Source organism: Cynocephalus volans, chromosome 3, assembly GCF_027409185.1.
Source record: "Cynocephalus volans isolate mCynVol1 chromosome 3, mCynVol1.pri, whole genome shotgun sequence".
In the NCBI taxonomy this organism is placed as follows: Eukaryota; Metazoa; Chordata; class Mammalia; order Dermoptera; family Cynocephalidae; genus Cynocephalus; species Cynocephalus volans.
The window spans coordinates 116307811-116328995 of NC_084462.1; the positions used below are offsets into that span (position 1 = coordinate 116307811).

At 32.0% G+C, this 21185-nt stretch overlaps 1 protein-coding gene across 6 annotated transcripts in view; it reads right to left on the bottom strand.

Moving 5' to 3' along the window:
* Positions 1–21185, bottom strand: part of HEATR5A (HEAT repeat containing 5A) — a 94617-nt gene that overhangs the window by 34643 nt on the left and 38789 nt on the right. For all 6 annotated transcript variants that reach the window (XM_063090255.1, XM_063090253.1, XM_063090256.1 and 3 more), the window contains exons 14-19: positions 14147–14256; positions 9623–9786; positions 9358–9533; positions 3251–3356; positions 2238–2428; positions 801–957 (exon numbers count right to left, since the gene is read on the bottom strand). In XM_063090255.1, coding sequence (XP_062946325.1) covers positions 801–957; positions 2238–2428; positions 3251–3356; positions 9358–9533; positions 9623–9786; positions 14147–14256 — 904 coding nt within the window. The remainder of the gene's footprint in view (positions 1–800; positions 958–2237; positions 2429–3250; positions 3357–9357; positions 9534–9622; positions 9787–14146; positions 14257–21185) is intronic.

The following is a 21185-nucleotide window of genomic DNA, read 5'->3' on the forward strand; positions in this document are numbered from 1 at the left end:
TAACACAGAAGGTTCCTGGGTCAGTTGATGGGACTGGAATGAGAAGGTGACTAAAGAAGCAATAAGCAGTTTACCCAGCTTTTCAGTAGGGAAGTGGCAAGATAAAAGTCTTGGGAAAACAAATTTGGTCTCCTACCTATAGAGAGTTAGAAAGAAAAAAACCTAAAAATAACGAGACCAGTTAGAACGCTACTACAGTAATTAGGGAGACACTTACAAAGGGGACTGAGATAAGGGGTATAAAGGAACAGGAAAAATAAAAATCACTCCAGATTTGATTAAGATATCAGGAGAAAGATGATTTTATTGACAGAAATGGGTAAGATATATACAATATGGTAAACTGATTAAGAACATGGATTATGAGTCCATGACTTCATTCCACGATTTATTAGCTTCCCAGCTCTCTCAGCAAGTTCCTTAGCTTCTGTAAGCCTCAGTTTTATCACCCTACAATGGGACTAAACACCCTAAATTACTGTGAGGATTAAATATGCTAACATATTTAGAAGAATGTAATATAATGCCTGGTACCTATTAAGCTCTCCAAAATAGTAGATGTTATTATTAATGTGCAAGAGAGTTTCATTTTCAGAAAAAGACACTGTACTTGACTTTAGACATTCTGAGTAGGAGGGGAACATAGATTTAAATTTTTTAAATACATCGAGGTTAACATGGCTTTGACATTTACTATGGGGAGAAAACATTATTCACAAATTGTTAGTGGTCAGTAAAAACAAAATCTGTGTCATCTACCTATCATGAATTTCAAGGAAGGCACCACATGAGGTACTCACCTGCACATCAGGAGAAGTGCTGTCCTGAGACAAAGTATTAAGGATTCCAACACAAGAATTCAAGTGTTGAGAACTTATTCCTCCTAAATACCTATGTAGGGATCCCAAAGCCAATGAGTGTCCTGTTCTGGTAACCACATCCCTTGCTGATTTCAATCTGTAATTTTGGAAATAAAAATAAATGACAATCACTGAAAAAAAAAATAATGCATGTACGTTGTCACTTTGGCAAAACTTTTTATATGAATAGTTACAAAATTCAGACATATATTTACTGTTACCTGATAAAAAATTCTGAAATAACCTGAAAGGTAATTTGCAAGGAAAACATTTAAAATAAAAATGTCTTCATATTATTAGTGATTATTTTAAGAACAGTTTCAGTGTCTTTCAGATATGCATACAGACACACAAAGTTTATGAGGCAGGCATTATTTTTACCTGACTTTTTAAAAGTTACATGTTCAAAACTCACATGCCAAGATACTTTAATTCCATAGAAAGTTTCAACAACTTCAATTCTAAAATTAAATATCATAAGAGTTAATATTTATTAGAAATTTTCTATGTACTGTGTGCTAATTTAAGTGCTTTACACTAAGTCCTTCTTTAATCCTCTCAACAACCCTGAGGTTCATACTATTATCAGTTCCTTTTTACAGATGAGGAAAGCAAAATGACAGCTAAAATAACTCTCACAAAGTAACCAACTATATTAAATGGCAGAGTTGGGATTTGAGCCAAGCTAGTAATCTGACTCCATACTTTAAGCTCTTAACCAAAGACACACATATTCAGTGGACTACAAGGTCAAAGTGCTATCTATACTGCTACCACCACTACTGATATGTAACTTATTTTATATATATAAAACTAATATAACCATGAACTTTTATTTGTAGTTGTTTTTATTTTTTCATATTACTTTCACATTTATTACCTCACTTACCTTAACATTCTTAAATAGGTAAGGCAGTATTAACAACCTCCTATTTGGAATACAGAGAAACTGATTGAGAGGATTAAATAACCTACCCAACGTTACAGAGCTAGTAGAAATGAGAGTACATTTTATGTTTCCTGATCTTTTTCTTTTTCCTGTAGATTGCTCTTATTATCTATCATCTGTATTTTACATTAAAACTTTGTAAGTATCTCATTATCCTAGAGTCCATTCCGTTGATGGTCAATTGTATCACTCATATTATAGATAGTGATCTTTTTTTTATTATAAAAAGACTAAAGCTGAAGTAGTAATAGTTTTATGTTCCAAGACCAGCAGACCAAGGGGGTTCTCTTTTATTTTAAAATACCCACATCTGTCAATTTTTCTTTTCTTAGTTAAATTTCAGAATGAAGTTCTTACTAGTTTGAACAAACCATAAGGCTATACCCAGTGACACATAGCTCTTGAGTATTTAATAGAAATTCACTTACTTGTCAAAGCTAACTTGAGCTAATCCAGCAGTAAAAGCTCCGTCATCAACCACTTGGGCTAACCTAGCCCATGCCTCTGCAGCTGTACATCTCAACAGAGGGTTGGGACTTTCTAGGGCTCCCATTACCAATGTCACGGCAAGTCTTCTCATTTCTTCTGGACCTAAAATTCCCTTGGAGCCAGCCACATACTGAAATATGTAAAGAATAACCCGAACTTACATTGCAGTAAATTCTCTTACTCAGTTTGGAATGTATGAGTGTACTTCAAAAAGTTCATAAAAAGATTCATTTTACCTTTTAATTCTATTTTTTCACAAAATTGTTGAAGTACCCTCACATATTCCGGTTAAGCAAATATGTTCACACTTGGATTACTACTTAAAAAAATCAGAACACAAAAATCCACATTGATCATACAAACATAACTTGATTTTTTTTTTTTTTTTTTTTTCAAAAAGCACTTTAGAATATCAAACCTCCATGGTGCTGATAACACCATGGTCCAGGGTTTGATCCCTGTACCAGCCAGCCAAAAAAACAATTTTTTTTAAACCTCCAGGCAAACAATATGACAAACAATTATTACTGCGGTATAATTGTGTTCAGAAGAACATTAATACAGCTGTCCATAAAATGAATGACCAAAGAAGCCTATTACATTTTACATAGAAACAGTAAGTCATTAATGTAACAAAGAGCTGGATTTGGTCTGTAAGCCATAGTCCATCAATCCCTGGTCTAGTATATCAGGCTGAGTAGGTTAATGCATGGCTCTAAACCAAGATTATAGGTTTGATTTCTGACTAACACATTTCATATGAAGAAAAAGTAAAAGGAGAATTCCAAATCCTAAAATTTTCATCAGGAGATTAAGAAGAATGAAGAAAAAAAAGCTTTTTAAAAACATAATCCTCAAAAAAAAAAAAACAAAAAAAACCATCATCCTCTAACCTAGTTAGCTGGGCAAATATTTTTTTAAAAAGTAAGCAAACATTTAAAAACTAAATTACCTTCAAGAAACTAGAAACTGAAGAAACAACATGTAACTGAACTACTTGCTGACGAGCTCCTTTTGTGTGCTTTATACTTTCCAAAAGCTGTTCCAGTATAAGAAGCCTAAAATCAGAAGCAACAAGATTTAAAAGCAAGTAGATAAGATTTGTTAATAAAGATAAAATAAGCTAAAGGGTACTAACAAGTAATTTGTTAATTACTTTGTTGGAACTACTAAACTGAGATAAAGTGTTTTTGAACCCCTTGAAGTATTTTAGGAAAAGAAAATATATCATAACCAATAGAAAATATTTTGATTATGGGTCATTCTGACAGTTGGAAAAAAGTATTATTTTGTGAAAAAAATTACAAATATATCACTTAATAAGGATTTTACCTAGGCAAATACAGCTATTTCAGTAACTATTTTCTAAACAAAACAAATCTAAAAGTTACTTACATCAACTCATTTGTCCCCCCCCCAACCCCCTTTTCTGGAATCTTTATTTTTCCTAGAACCTTGATGCAATTTACTCTTAAAAGCAGGATAGTCCCCAATACTATTTAAACCTCATACTCTAGGTTCTTTAAACTACTGCCCTATTTGTAAATGTGCATATTCCAGTAACTGGGAAACAAAATTTTGAGATTATACAAATGAATTTATTCTATATTGATATAACTACACAAAATTTTATATGTAACACATGGCCTTTAATGTTACAGAATTTGGTCTTTTTATAAGGTAGTTTACATGTAAACAAAGTTATTCTTTGCTTTTCAGTCCTAACCAATATGAAGTGTTGCAACCAACAGACCTCTCCCTTAGCTTTTACTAGGTACTAGACTACACTTCCTCTCCTTAGAGACTGGTGAAAAAAAACCTCTCGATTTCTACCCAGAGGGGGGAAAAAAATTAACCCAGAATTATCAAATCTCATCAAGTTTCACCGGATTCAACACCAGAAAGAGATTATAGGGAACTTTTAAGTCTTTTGCCTAAGCATTTCCACAGAAGTTTCAGTGCTGACCAACTTTTTGTTAATACCAAGACTTGCTAGATTTAACTACATTGCTTCATTTTAAAGTTAGCACTGACTTATGTCATCTATAGTTGAAAAGCAGCACAGCCCATTGCAACCCCAACTATACTTTAAAAAAGTACCTGGGATCATACTACACAAAACACAATTTTAACCCTTGCTTTTCTCATTTAACATTATCTCTTTAGCACTTTTCAAATCATTTTTATTCTTTGATAACTTTTGTGAACCCAAATTTCATTATACACATATACTTCAATTTATTCAACCATTCTACTGGTGAGGGGAATTTTCTAATTTTCACTATTCTAATTATGAAGAATATATACATTATTTTTAGTCCAGGACTGAATATGTCCATTAGTTATCTATGTATCTTTTATGAATTGTATTCCAGGTCCTTATGGCGCACAGAGTAATTCCTTATGTCGAGACTAAAGATATGTAACTGACTAAGCCACCTCACCTTTCCATTGATTTCTTCTTTTAAAGCTTTGTTTCTTAGGCCTGTACTTCCTTCCTCCCTTCTCGTCCTTTAAATCAAGAAAGATATTGAAGATAATTTTTTTGGTTGTAAATTATCTTGATGGCAGGAACAATGCCTTAACAATTTATCTTCGTCTTTCTAGTATGACGGTATTTCAAAAAGTTCATGGAAAAATGGAATTAAAAGACTACATGAATCTTGCCACAAACTTTTTGAAGATCCCCTCTTATCTTGTGTTTGGCATGTAATAGGCAGTAAAATGTGCTTGTTGAACAATCATAAGTGACAACTGCATCAAGTAGATAAAAACAGGGCACAACTGGCTGAAGGCGGCACATCGGTATGCTTTCACCTGACCCTAAAGTACTCCAAATGTCCCTGAGTCCTTAATGAGATCTTTCTCATTCTGTTGAGGCAACAAGGCCTAAATACAGTTTGGCTCCAAATGGCAATTTTGTTTTCAAAGCAAAATACATACAGGCATTGTGCCTTTAAAAAATCCAACTGTGAGAGAAGTTAAAGAGGAAGATGTGAGGGTATATGTATTTCATATGTACTGCGCAAAGCAGTATATGTAAAATCAATTCATAGTATATAATAAAAACAATAGATCACCAAGAATTGGGAAAACTACAGTACTCTAAGAATACTGACAAAAATATTTATTTCCTTATTTTAAGGTTAATTCTGTTTGTCCTAACAAGTTTGAAAAATTCAGAAAAGCACATGAAAAGAAAACTAAAATTCACCCATAATCCCACCATCTAGAAAGAGCCATCATTAACATTTTGGCATCTCTATTCTTGTCTTTTTCTCCCTAGAAATATGGATATAATTTTTAGAAGACTGGGATCATATTGTACTCACTTTGTTGATAACTTGGTTTATTTGTTTTTTCCACCTAAACAACATTATCAGGGATTTTCTCATCTTATTAACTATTAAAGTGAAACAATTTAAAGTAGTTATTAGTATTATACAGTCTGGTGATACAATAATTTATTTAACCAATTCCCTAGTTTAGGACATTTAGGCCATTTCTAATTTTCTTATTATAAATAACATGATAGATATATATAAAAACATTTCTGCCCACTGTTCAAGATCATATTTAAGGCATTTTGTTTCAAGAACATATTTATGCCCAAATCACCCTCCAGGAAGATTGTGGAGGGTAAATGTGACATCAAAGGGGTTATAACTGTATGGTCCAGTTTATAAGTTTTTTTTTTTTGTTTGTTTGTTTTTAAAAGATGACCGGTAAGGGGATCTTAACCCTTGGCTTGGTGTTGTCAGCACCACACTCAGCCAGTGAACGAACCGGCGATCCCTATATAGGATCTGAACCCATGGCCTTGGTGTTATCAGCACCGCACTCTCCCGAGTGAGCCACAGGCTGGCCCTCAGTTTATAAGTTTAAAAACCTAAAACAACAATAGATCATAACCTATACAAATGTTATAATGAAATTGTATCTTATTGAAAGTACTAAAAATACATAAGGTTAGAGCTTGAAAATTTTGTAATACTGTAATAAACTTTGACCTGTACTGTTTCCTTGCCCACACTCATGTACCAAAGAACAGGGCTGCCATAGTCCAAAGTCTTTTTCTCCATCTTTTGTCCCCAGTCCTGACAGAATGAATATGTTATTAACTAATTAAGGGCTCAAGGCAAAATGATGACACCAATTACTTTAAAGATAAAGATCTCAACAAAAGATTCTGAATCTTCAGGAAGATGGAAATGACTTGTTCTTAGTAATACTGAAATGGTATTCCTAAGTAGTATCAATGATGACATATAATCAGTTTGGAAGGAAATGATAAATACTAAAAGTTTTGAGTCTAGTTGGAATCAAAATACATAGCTGAGCAAAAGGCAAAGACGTAACACTTAAAAATGCTGATTTACTTCATATTTTCAGGGAGGATGTATAATGATGAAAATTTTTAGTATTGAGAACTACAACTGAGTAAGCTTTTCCTCTCTGTCCATCAATTCTTAAGTGACATCAGTAAAAACAGTACATTTATAGCAGTGGTTCTCAACCTAGGCTGCTCATCAGAATCGCCTAAGGAGTTTTAAAAAATTCCAGCGCTCACCATAGTATGCAAACCACACGAATAAACCAGAATCCAGTATTTTTAAAAGCTGTCTGGCTGATTCTGATGTGCAAGAAAAGGGTGGAACAATCCGCAGGTGAGTTAAGTAATTCATTCTTCATGGTTAGGGACAAAATATATTTATAAGTACCCACAAACAACTCATGAATAAGATCTTTAACTTATTTTCTTTATAAAATATTTTGATTTGCTAACTTACAAACATTTTAGTGCTTTCATATTAGCAATACGAAGTTTTCTTGTAATTATATAGTCAGAATAGAATCAACTAATTTAAGTCAATTTCTAAAGGCATAAATAATATATAAAAACATTTCCAATCTTAGGGCAAGCTGATGCTATAAAAGGTTTCCTTTAAACTGTTTAAACATGAGGCTAACTACAATAACAACAAAATGCTTTGAAATATTCAGTTCTTAAATATAGGTACTTTAATTAAAAACTTTCTTTCTTAGAAATGCAAATATTGAGGCCAAAAGAAAAAGGGTCTGCCATTTGAAACAAGTATCATATCTAGGATAACAGGAAATTAGGAAATTAACTTTCCTATCCATGTAGTTTCTCTCCTCTGGTTCTCTAACGACACCCACTGGAGACTGCTGATAGTTGTTTTTGACTCACAGTATCTGGGATCCTGCCAAACCACTTCCTTTAAAAATCTCCAAACTACTGCCTACTATTTTTATTCAGTTAGAATCCAGAGAGAGTAATAGGGTTTGCTTTTATCAGGTCTCAATGTTTTTATTAAAACAAACAAAACCTCCCCTCTCTTGAATATTCATTACATTATTATAATCTAGGTGGGGGAAATAAAAACTGTAAGTACATTTTAAAGTTCATTAAATTTAAACAATAGAAATAAGAAATTATCTCCTTGAAACTAAAGTTGGCAAATAAATCTGAAAGGAAAAACTTCTCTAAGGAGAATAGTAAAATCACTATTTTTTAAAAGGAAAGGTTATAAGAACTATATTCTCTTTTTTGCTTTTTACCTTAGACCTATCAAAAATAGTGAAGCCATTTAAGAACATGCTTAATTTAAATATTTTGCCCTTTAAAAGGCTATCCCTACTTCATCCACAGTAATTACTGCTATGTTAATTCAAATCAATTATTTTAAATTAATTGTACACTCTATAAAATAAGTTAGAGACTAGTTCAAATCTCATCCTCTCCATGAATCAATCTTTCATAGAATAGTTGAGACCAGTGATTTTCCTCTTATCTTTTATTCATTTATAATTTAGTCGTATATGATCTCAAATATCTTATAATCATAACTTTATAGTTACAGTATACACAGGGAACTATAGGTTATACATTTTATCTTTTGCAATTGAAGCTAATAAAAAAAAACATGTTTCATTCACTTTTCTATGCACCGAAAGTAATGCACCAAGAAAGAATATAAATCAATGAGTGTGGATAGTAATAATTTATAAACTATTAACTGGAATAGCCCATAGGAATGATTCATTTCCCATTTTGTTTCTCAGATACTAAGAGAATTTCCTGGATAGTGGCTTTTGACCTGAGAAAGGTATTTGCCCAGTTATCAATTAAGAAACTATCATTCTCAATGAGAAATCATTATCAGGCTTTGGTTTTTCAAAACCAAAGCTCATGTTTTGTGGTGCCATCTTATATTTATTTATTTTTCACACAACAGCATAAGATGAAAACCTCTATGTATTAATGTTCTTAGTCATACTTTTTTCCTAGTTTTACTGAGGTATATAACTGGCAAATAAAAATTGTATATTTAAGGTACACACGGTGATGTTTTGATATATGTATACATTATAAAATGATTACCACGATCACATGAACATATCAATTACCTTACATACATTATCTTTTTGTGTGTGTTTGGTCCAAAGTTCATTTTAAGCGAAATGATAAAAAATCAACATTTTGAAATCCACCCCACTGAAGTCTAATCCCTGGACCTATAATGGTTCCATAAAATACTAAAGATAAGAAAGCCTATGAGACCTGGTCTAAGCAGAAAACGAGTGTTTTCTTTGTAACAGCTGCTCATAAATCAATGTTCTTATTCCACTATTGACTTCTTCACTTTTATTTTTCAGTTAGATGAAAAGCTAATTATGAGCAAAGTACTGTATCCACAATAGTGCCTAGTGGTTTTAGGCATTTAGTTATTTCCTTTTAAATATTAGTCAAGTGAATAATTAAACAAGAATGCTTATCTCAATTTCACCTGTTCTTTATAAGAACTCGTTTTTTTTTCCTTTTTGCAGCTGGCCGGTATGGGGATCTAAACCCTTGACCTTGGTGTTACAACACCGTTCTCTTACCAACTGAGCTAACCGGCCAGCCCCAAGAAATCTTTCATGATAATGAAATCTTCTTACAACATTCTTCTTACTCACCAGTTCTCTACTATGCATTCACTGAAGCAATTACATATTATATTTCAGGGTAAGTGAACCTCTGAAGATGCTTACCTTTGAGCTTCTCCCACATGAGCACATACAACCCCAAAGAGCTTGGATGCAGAGCTAATAACCGAGAGTGTTGGAGGCAGGGGTTTAGGCACCGAATCTCCCTCTACATCTTTCTCATAAATAGAGTAAGGGTCATATTCGAGACTTCCACAAGCAACACCATTGCAAAGCAGGAGCTAAAAGGAAAAAAAAAAAAAAGCATATAAGGTTTTAAAATCACTGTTCACAGTTTGAATCTACCCGAGTTATTTTAAAATAGTCATACCTGTTCTTCAATAAATTTATGGTCAGTCTCTTGTAGCAAAGGACTTAATATCAAAAGATCATCCTGATGACAGAGAGAAGGAAGTAAAAATGTAGATGCTGCCACTTGTATATCAGGGGCAGTCAAGTCAGCAGCCACCTCTCTGAGGATAGAACAGAGCTTTCCTGTTGGGTCAGAGAAGAACAGCCCATTAGCAATTTAGTACAATCAGTTAACTGGTTAGAGTATGGGATTTTAAAAGCCCAGGTTTAGATTTAATCCACACATTGGCCAACTTTAATATATCATAGACAAAGATTGTATTTCTCATCCTTGAAAACTGCTCTACAGATGAATGGCTCAAATATGTGTTGCTGGTCACAGGCTAAGAATGAATACTAAAAAGATATCTCAAAGTATGTGTGTATATACCTTATGACACTGAGTAAATATTACCATCATTTTAATAAAATGACATGATATACAAAAATAGATTTAAAAAAGTTGAACAGATACAAAAGCAGGTAATTATATTTGTTTTTAAAAAGCATAACCTGAAAATTTTAGTATTAGACATTTTTATTTCAAAAAATTTCAAACATACTAAAGGAGACATAATAGTATTATGACCCCCATCCCACTCACTTAGCAAACGCTCATCAATCACCTTCACTGGCTGGAATAATCTTGTTTCACCTATGTCCCCACTCACTATCCCACAATCCCCATAATATTTTGAAGCAAACCCTAGATAATATATCATTTCATCCATAAAAATTTCATTTCATTTCACTAAAATTAAGGACAATTTATTTTAACCATAATTCCACTATCATAATCTGTTTTTAAAAACCACTAGACATCAAATATCCATTCAGTGTTCAAATTTCCTGTTGTCTCATAAATGCCTATTTTTATCTGCTTCTATGTTTGAAAGCAGATCTAAGCAAGGTATACACATTGAAGCTAGTCAATATATCTTAAGTTTCTTTCATACTAATATTCTCTTCCCTCTACCTTTTTCCCCCTTGTAATTTATTTGAAGAAATGGGGTTATTTGTTCTGGAGAAATTTCTATAGTCTTTATTATTATAGCCCCCTAGCATAGTTTAATTTGTTCCTCTATCATCTGCACTTTTTCTTCATAAATTAGTAGTTCAATCTAAGGGGATTCATTTTTGTGGTTTTTTTGGGGAGTGGCAGGCTAGTTCATAGATAGGTACTGTGTTCTTCCACAAGACATGAAATAACATATGGTTGTCTCTCATATATATATTTCTGAAAAGTTGGTCCATTTATCACATCAACCTAAATTATCTTCTCAAAGATGTTTTATCATAATTTCTGGTGGATTATCAGTGGAAAATTTATCCAGAGAACTTAACTTTTCCCAGTGTGTAACTTAAGTACTGCAAGAATGAGCAAAAATCACTTTAAAGAAATGTTCACTTTAGCAAGTATTTCTTTGTGCAACAGCATTAAGATGAAATGAGAACTGGGGTGATGTCTGCCTATTAGAAGCAGTAGAATGAGTTAGAAAGGGTTCACGTGCCATTATTTTCTACATCATTAGTAGCAGTAACAGTAGCAACAACAAATGTTTATTAAAGACAACATACATCAAGAAATGTCCTGAAAGGTTTACATATAACATCATAATAATCTCATGAGGTCAGTTTAGTACTGTCATTTTATAGATGAGGGAACAGGAACAGAGAGTTCATAATTTGGCAGGGATTACACAGCATTTACATAGCACAGTCAGATTGAAACCCAGGCATTCAGGCTCTAGAACTTGAGTTTTTAACCACTATGATCAATTCATTCATTCAAATTGTGTTTAAAATGCTACAGAGAAAAAATTTTTACTGTATTTTATCTTCCTTTCAAGAAGCTATAAAACATGGGATACTAATACACATATTTAACATAACATAATGTAAGTACTGTGGTTCACAAAAGATGAAAACAAAAGTAAAATTACATTTAGAAAAAGGAGAGATTACAAACAGGAATTGGGGAGGGTGAACAGAGATCAGTGAAGGCTTAATGAAGCAATATGCTTTTGTTGTGGACATTCATCATTGACTTTCTGATGCTAAAGAGGAGCTATTTTCAGTATAGAAAATATGAAAATATTTGAAAGAGGATCCACACCAAAACTAAGATGGCAAATGAAACTAAGAGCTCAAGTTTTACTCCACAAACTTCAAAAACCTAAGTCATCCTTAGGACAAAAGTCCAGAATCTGCTGGATAACCATAAAGAAAAGTTTTTCAATTCTTAAATACATATAACAAAAGCAGTTTCTTACTGTTTTGTAAACTGACTTTTTGACCATACATTGCAGCAACTGTTATAATCAGAACTTTTGTTTGCTACTTAGTCATATTTTCCAAATTAATTAGATGAATAAGTTTAAAGACTACTATTTCCTTTTGTGTAAAAGTTTTAGAAGTTACTATAGGTTACTGTTATACTATGAGCTACACTATTTAAAATGTCAATTTTTAATTTAATGGTAAAGTTATGACTCTTATGCTCCATGCATATTATATAAATCTAAAGAGTAATCCAAAAAAATTCAAAAGTCCATAAGAAAAAAAATCCTTACTTATATTACCACTGTTGTAAGGATGGAAAAAGGACACAAAGTGGTGAATTATTATTTTTGGTTGAAACATAAAAATAGCAATATAACCATATTTTCATTTTTCTATAAATTATTTTTCTCCTTTAAGTCATGTTAGAAAAGTAGATACACTTGAAAAAGACAAAGAGGGTAAATTTAGATGTTTTCCCAAAAAGTTCATAGTAAGTCCTGACTTTGTCTCCTAATGAATACTCTGGAACTGATTTTAAATACATATGTATATATTCATTATTTCTTTAGGACTCATGATTGCATTCCCAAACTCCAGTTCTGAGGAAATACCACTGCAAAAACATAGAAGACTTTTTCCCCCTCCCTAATTCAAGTTCTTCAACGGTAGACTTACATTATCATTTATCAGAATATACACTGTAGATTTCAAGTTGATATTCTTGTACTCCTAAATGATTAATGAAGACTTGGGGAAAAAGACTTTTTTTCATCTGTAGTTTGAAAATAAATTTCAAAATACTGTGGTAAAAATCTAAAGGGAACTGCTTTTGTCACAACCTAACAGCTATCTGAACTGTGGAACACAGAAATTATCTCTCAGCTGTTTACGAAATATCTAGCAGGTAACTTTTATATTGAGAGATAACATAGAATAAGACAGACCTATCACTAAGGTGTGACTTTTTATTCGGTCTCTTGTAGGTTACTTATAAATAGAGAAGCAGCACAGCATGAGGCAAACCTACGTTTTAATCCTGATTCCACTATTTACTGGATATGTGTTCTTGAGTTGGTTTTATAATCTCTCTAAGCTTTTATCTGTCAAATAAGGAAAATATAACTAGCTCATTGTATTATCCAAGGATAAATGAAATGTGATATATACAATTTCTAGCACAGTGCCTAGCATACCAAAATGGTTCTTTTGATACAGTTTCTGAGAAATGGCAATGTATTAAATCTTTTCAGTTATCTAGAAGTAGTATATACTAAATGCTTACTTTCTGGAAAATGTTTTGCTAGGTACATCTGTGAACCAGGAAGAGAGTTAACAGGAACAATATCACTCACAAAATGATAATGACCAAGATGGAAGTTTTAAGTTAATATTGTGAATTAATGTGATATTTCTTATATAGCATTTATCTGCAGAAGGATATAAGTAAATAAATGTACTTTTACAAGAAATATATTTGTGATAACTTTCAACTTAATACAGTTGGCTGAAAATTATTAAGACTAAAAAAATATAGAGGTTCCTGCAGGAGACAATTTCCAATTTTCATCTCTTAGAAAAAGCATCTTGAATTATTCAGTTGTAGCAGCAATGTATTTTCTTAAAACTATATTTTAAATTTAAGAAAGATTTTAGAACTAATTTTAAAGTAGGGGCAAGTTTATTTTACCAACTGCAGTATTCCAGTAATCCAAAGTCATCTTTCAGCATAATAAGAACAAAAACTAAATTATCAACTTTATGAAATCAATTATACCTTGAAAGTTCAATATTAAATTTTATTTGGGCAGAATTAAGAATAGAATAATGAAACAGAATGTGAACTGTAGATCATAATTCTAGAAAGAAACTAAGAATGGCCAAATTTATAATAGATTTACATTATATATACTGTATGAGATCCTGGAGTAGAATTACATCAGTCTTTGTGAACCACTCTCCCACACACAGTAGAACTAGGGACTTTTTCCCAAAAGAGAGAAGAAAGCAAGACACGAAGAAGCAGGTTTTTAAGAAAATGTATTTTATTTACTATAAAAAGTTGAACACATAGATTAAGATTGAACTTCCTAACTCTCCTAGAAACAAGGCACTAAATAACTGCCAATATAATTCATTTCTTCAGGTATTTAATGAGTGACTATTACTTTCCAGGCATTGTACTAGCCATTAACAATAAAACATTTTGGTCTAAGGCACATACCTTTATAGGTTTCAGGAGGTAATAAAATCAACAGCTCATAAAGTCTTTGTCTGTAAACTACTGATGGTGTTTTCAAAGGACTTCCATATGTTTTTAATATTGATGAAAGCCTTAAAATAAAAAAAAAGTACATATTAAGTGTGTAAGTTATATAACAATGTACAAATATTGAACAGTTGATATATAAACATAAATTAGCTATACATATTATTAATGAACATTAGTGTTCCTTTACGTTAATAAGGTGTGGTTATAAGGTAAAAGAGGTATTATAGTGTCACACATGCACATCATTTTGCTAACTTTTCTATCATACTTTATAAAGCAAAACTATAAACCAGCTTAGATTTCTAAAGCCACAAGTATTATGACTAGAACCTGAAATTCTTACTACATTCCAAAATTTACAACTTGGCATTGGTAAAAAACAAAAGTCTGCTATGTAGAAAAGCAATCAGCCAAAGAAACATACAAATAGGAGACATCCAAGCATTTGCTGTTAAAACCTTGACCTAAAATGCCATCTCCAAGTAAGAATGAATCACCAAAATCTGCAAAACCATAAAACAAATTCTCTTTTAATAAAATACAAGCTGAGCCAATGTTTTCCTAAAAATTCCATTCACAAAATCTCATCACTTTTCTCCTTTCTTCATTCTCTTTCACTTTCATGTATTTTTCTTTTTTTGTCTTTTTCGTGACCGGTACTCAGCCAGGAGTGCACTGGCCATTCCTATATAGGATCCGAACCCACGGCAGGAGCATCACTGCGCTCCCAGCACCACACTCTCCCGAGTGCGCCACGGGCTCGGCCCTTTCTTTTTCATATATGTATTTTTTCTGTTTTTTCCTTGTTTCATGTACTTTTACCTTCTGTTCACCTTTACTAATGGTGCCAAGATAACACTTTACAAATGTTCATTCAAGTAACAAATATTTACTGAAAGACTACTTCTCTTTTCAGGTTACCATCTTATCAATTAGAATATCATTGTCATCTCTTTTAGTAATACAGAAATTCAATGCAATTATTTTTACTTTTACTGTGCCACTTAAATAAATCTGCTAAACTGTAATGGCATGAGGTCTCCAGGTTACGGCAATGATTATTCATTTGTATTTTCCAGGAAACCTTTGTTTGCTATTTCTAGTTTCTTGAAGAAAAGAGAATTATCTATTGACTTATTTCATATTTTAAAATGTTGATTCCATTTCTTATCTTTCAGCTTGGTAAACACAGTACAAAAAAACACTTATAAAACCTGGGCACAATTTTTTTGTTATAGATGTTAAGAATAAATACACCATTTTTGTGTTTCTATAAAGTCAGAGCAGAAAATTACAGTTAACATATAAAAAGCATTTAATTATATTCATAAGATGTTATGAATTATGTTACATTTTTAAAAATTCTGTAACATTCACTTAGTTTAAATATGATAAAATTTAGTTCGGAGGAGTATTTATATGTATATTCTTTTTATAAAAGGAAGTAAGATGAATTCAACAAAACAAGAATTTAGGAAAGCATTTTTATTGGTTTCTTCTTTCATTACAGGGAAGATTATATATAGTCTCTGAAGAGCCTTCCTGCTACAAATACAAATACAATTAGATAAGTGTAATAAATAAGTATAGATAAAAGTGTACATTTCATCATGGATAAAACAATAATTTGCATTTTTAGGCTTGCAGAAAAGGACTTTTCCAAGGCCAGCCACCCCTTACCCCAATAAAAACAAACAAATTAAAAAAAAAAAAAAGCACGAATCAAAACATGAGCTGAAATCAGAGTGGAAACACAAACACCAATACCAACACAAGGATATGAGACTAGAGTTGCAGCTGTGGTAAGGGAGGGATAACAAAATGGGGCCCTTGAAGGTGGTTAAGGTAGTCCCAGGTTGTGGCAGAGGCATAGCAGATTAAACCCAGCTGAAGAGAGAGCTAAAGAAATTACCCAAATTGCAGCAGACAGAAAAGGAGATAAAAATATCAGAAAGACTAAAAGACATAGAAGACAAAATGAAAAGACCTAAAATTTGTCTAATTAGAGACCCAGAGCAAAGTTTTGAGAGAATGAAGAGTAGGCAATATTTGAAGAGATAACAGCCAATTTTCCAGAACTGTTAAAAGACATGAGTCCAAGAAAACATATACCAAGTAGGACAAAGAAATCCACAAATTTCTGGTTTAGAGATTGCCAGATTCAATTTTTTAAAAAATTCAACTATATGCAGGTTGAGACACACCTAAAAACAGTGTCATGGAAAAAAAAAATTCCACACATATAATAATCATAAATATTAGACTATAATCAAAATGTTATTAGAGACTGTCTAGTTAGCTCAGTTGGTTAGAGTGCAGCCTTGTAACACCGAAGTCAAGGGTTTGGATCCTCATACCAGTCAGCCACCAAAAAAAAAAGTATTATTAAGGACAAAGACAATTACTGTATTATGACAAAAATTTCGATTCATCACGAAAATATAATTCTAAACTCCTATGTACCTAATCAAATAATCTCAAAATTTGAAAAAGCAAAAATTAATAGAACTATAAAGAGAAACTGATAAACCCAGCTTCACAGAGAGAATTTTAACATCACTGTCAATTACTGATAATTTAAGCAAATAAAAAATTAGTGAAGATAACACAATGGAACTTTTTAAAAAACACATTTGTCACAGAGCAAATCTCAATAAATTTAAAAGAACAGGTCATATTCACTAACTACAATGCAACTAAGTTAAAATCAATAACAAAACCATAAACTAAAAAACATTCCATACACTTAGAAATTTTAAAACATACTTCTACACAACTCAAGGAAAGAATAGAAACATAAAAATACTTAAAACTGAAATATTGGAAACAATACCTATCAATTTAGGATTCAGCAACTTGGATCTTAGAGGGAAATTTATGGCCTTCTATTAGAAGAGAATTAAAAGATATTCAGCGAGCTAAGCATTTAACTTATTAAGGTTTTTTAAAAAGAACAAGAATCCAAGGAAGCAAAGAGATTATGAAGAACAATAATAAAGTAGAAAACAAATTTCAACATAAGAAAGCTATTCTTTATAAAGATTAATAAAGTAGACACATCTCTAGTGAGATGGATGGAAAAAAAAAAGATAAGGCATAATAAAAGCTTCTTAGGAATGGAGAAAGCAACATTATAGATAGAGCAGAGATAAGAAGTTAAGAGAATACTAAGAACAACTTTATGCTGAAAAATTTGATGATGAAAAATTGGGAAAACCCCCAGAAAAATGTAACTTGCCAAATTTGACTTAAACAAACAAGCAAGAAAAACCCCCAAACCAGACCTCAAATAGTCAAAAACAATTCAAGAAATGGAATATGTAGTTAAAATAAAAAAATCTTCCCATAAGGACAATACCAGATCTAGATTGTTTTAAGATAGATGGTTGCTCACAGAATTTCATGTGACAGAACACGTCAATCTTATATAAACTCTCCCATAAAACGTGATGAAACATATACCCACCTCATTCTATGAGGCTAGTATCACTTTGATAAAAACTTGAAATAAATAAATAAATTCACACAAACAAAAAAAACAACCGGGGGGGGGGGAAGAAGACATAACAACTACAATTCCTTGAAGTTGATACAGCAAGCAAACAGAAAGGACATTGTTGGGTGGGAGGGGGGACAGGGAGGAGGGAGGGGGGTTTCGGTAAAGGGCCACAATAATCAGCCACATTGTATATCGACAAAATAAAAAAAAACAAAAACAACAACCACAAAAAAAAGGAATAAGGAGACAAGGGGAAGGGTGTTTGTCATCTGAGGAACTAATGTGGACAGGGGAAGAGTGAGAGAGTAGCTACTGATCTTTGGAAACAGCTGTCAGGATCTATTTGTAACAGGGTGAGAGCCCAGTTGCAAATAAAAGTTCCATTTCTTTGAGAAAAGAAAAAAAAAAAGATAAAAACTTGATGAGGTCAGTGCAAGAAAGAAGATTACAGGACAGTTTCATGATAAATACGTATGGAAAAACCCACAAGCAAACCAAGTTCAGAATTTTATAATTATTATAAAGAAGATAATTATTTCTAAGCTCAGTTTATTCCAGGAATGGAGCCAATCATTAAAAAATTGGTCAATAAAATTTGTTACATTAAAATTTATCATATTAAACCATTTTATAAAAATCAAAACCTATTCATGATTTAAAAAAACCCAAAAAACAACCAAACATGGCCAACTAGGAATAGAAGGTTACTCTAAACCTGATAAAGAGTATCTACTAAAAACAATATCCTTGTTAGTGAAATATGAGAAGCATTCCTTTTAACTAACCACTTTTATTCAGTTTTGAATGGCTGTTATCTAGTTAGCATATAAGGTGAGAGAAACAGAATATGAAAAAATAGGTACTGAGAAGGAAAAAAATTCAGAAGAATCTACAAATAAATATTTAATATAGGAGAATTCAGCAAGATGGCTGGATATAAGATCAATTACATTTTTTTACAGCAGCAATAAACATATTATACATACCACACAATCACATATTTAAAAATTGCAACAATACAAAGTACCTGAGAATAAATTTTTTTAAATATATGTAAGACCTTCACTTAGAAAAAATTTTATGCTTTGTAAAAGACCTCAATAACAGGAGAGAGGTATCATGTTCAGGGGCATTGTAAAAATATCAATTCTCTTCAAATTTACCTATAGATTCAATGTAATTCCAATTAAAATTTCAACAGAAGAAGACCAAAAGTGCAAGAAGGGCCAAAATATGCCTAAAGAGGAATAAGGTCAAAAGGCTTGCCCTAACATACTAAAATTTATTATAAAGATAATGTGTTGGCATAGGAAACATATCAATTGAAAACAATAGAGAAAGTAGCTGGCTGGTTAGCTCAACTGTTTAAAGTGCAGTGCTGACAATACCAACGTCCAGAGTTTGATCTCTGTACTGCCTAGCCACAAAAAAGAAAGAAAGAAAGAAAGAAAAGAAAAGAAAAGAAAAGAAAAGAAAAGAAAGAAAGAAAGAAAGAAAGAAAGAAAGAAAGAAAGAAAGAAAGAAAGAAAGAAAGGAAAGAAAGAAAGAAAAAGAAAGAAAACAGAACAATCGAAAGCACAGAAATAGATCACAAATATATGGGAGTACAATACATGACAGAAGTAAATGGCAATCGATGGAGAAAGTACAGATTTTTTAAAAAGTATGGGACAATTTGTTAACCACATTAAAAAAGAAAATGAAATCAGATCCTGCTATGGTCTGAATGTGCCCTCCAAAATTTATGTGCTGGAAACTTAATTCCTAATGCAACAGTGTTGGGAAGTGGGGCTTTTGGGGAGGTATTATAATGGATTACTGTCATTACAAAAGGGCTTAAGTTTGGCCCTTGTTTGCCCTTCTATTCCATTCCACCATGTGAGGACATAGTGTTCTTTTCCTTTGGAGGATGCAGCAACAAGGCACCATTTTGGAAGCGGAGCTCAGGCCTTCGCCAGATACTGAACCTCCTGACATCTTGATCTTGGACTCCCAGCCTCCAGAACTATGAGACAATAAATTTCTCTTCTTTATAAATTATCCGGTCTCAGATATTTTGTTATAGAAGCACAAAAGAACTAAGACATACCTCTATCTCACTCCAAATAGAAAAATCAATTCCAGATGAATTAAAATATGGAAGACAAAACTTAAAAAAAAACAAACTCTGTAGTAAGGAAGAAATCAATTCCAGATGATTTAAATATGGAAGACAAAACTTAAAAAAAAAAAAAAATACTCTGTAGTAAGGAAGACTTTTAAAACTAAAAGACAAAAAGCAAACCAAAAAGTAAAAGATCAATAAAATGACATGTAAATTGAGAACATAAAAAAAAAATTAAGAATGTCTGTTAATCTAAAATATAAAAGATATTTTTAATATTTTAATGAACAGCTAAAGAGTAGTATCAAAAATATTTAAAAATCTTATGTCAATAATAAAGAACAAACAACCTTAAAGAAAAATAGGTTAAAGATATCTATGAATAGGCATTTCACAGAAGGGGAAATACTGAGGAACAATAAATATAAAATGACACTTAAACAATTAGGAGTCAGATATAGGATTAAAACCATAATGAGATATCATTTTACACTTATTAGATGGGCTAGAATTGATGTCCAAGTAAGTGTTGGTAAAGAAATGGATCAAGGGATCATCACACACATTACTGGTAAAAAATATGAAACTATTTTTGGAAAATAATTTGGTATTACCTTAAATAGCTAACAATAAAAATACCTTTTAGCACAGCAATTTCACCGCTAGGTACATACTCTAGAGACCTAAAGAATTTAATAGGAATGCTCATATTAGCATTAGTTTTAAAAACAGAAAACTGAAAACCCTGAAGTCCACTGACAGAAGGATCAATATATTATTGTATATACATGTGTATACACATGAATAAATATTATACAGCAAGGGCTGGCCAGTTAGCTCAGTTGGTTAGAATGTGGTGTTGATAAATATTATACAGCAGCCAAAATGAGTGAAGTTACACATAGCTGAAGCTTAGAAACATAATGCTGAGTAAAAAAAGCAAGTCCCAAAAGTAGTTAAGACACCATTTGCCTGATCAAAACCAAGCAAAATTAAACAATGTACTATTTAGGGAAACAAATATGTGATACACTTTTTAAAAATGAAAGGGAATGGCAACTACAAAACTCAAGTTAAACTATAACATTCAGGTTAGTGGCTACTAGGAAGGCACAGAGAATGGTATTGGAGAGATGCTCACAGATAACTTCAATAGTATGGACAGAGTTAATGCCCTAAGTCAATGGTAACCAAATACAGTCCACTGCCTGCTTCTGTAAATAAAGTTTTATTGAAACACAACCACATTCATTCATTCACATATTATCTATGACTGCTTTTGAGCTACAATGACAGAGTTGAGTAGCTGCAACCTTATAGCCCACAAAGCCTAAAAGACTTGTATTTACTATCTGACCTTTTACAGGAAACATTTGCTAACCCCTTAT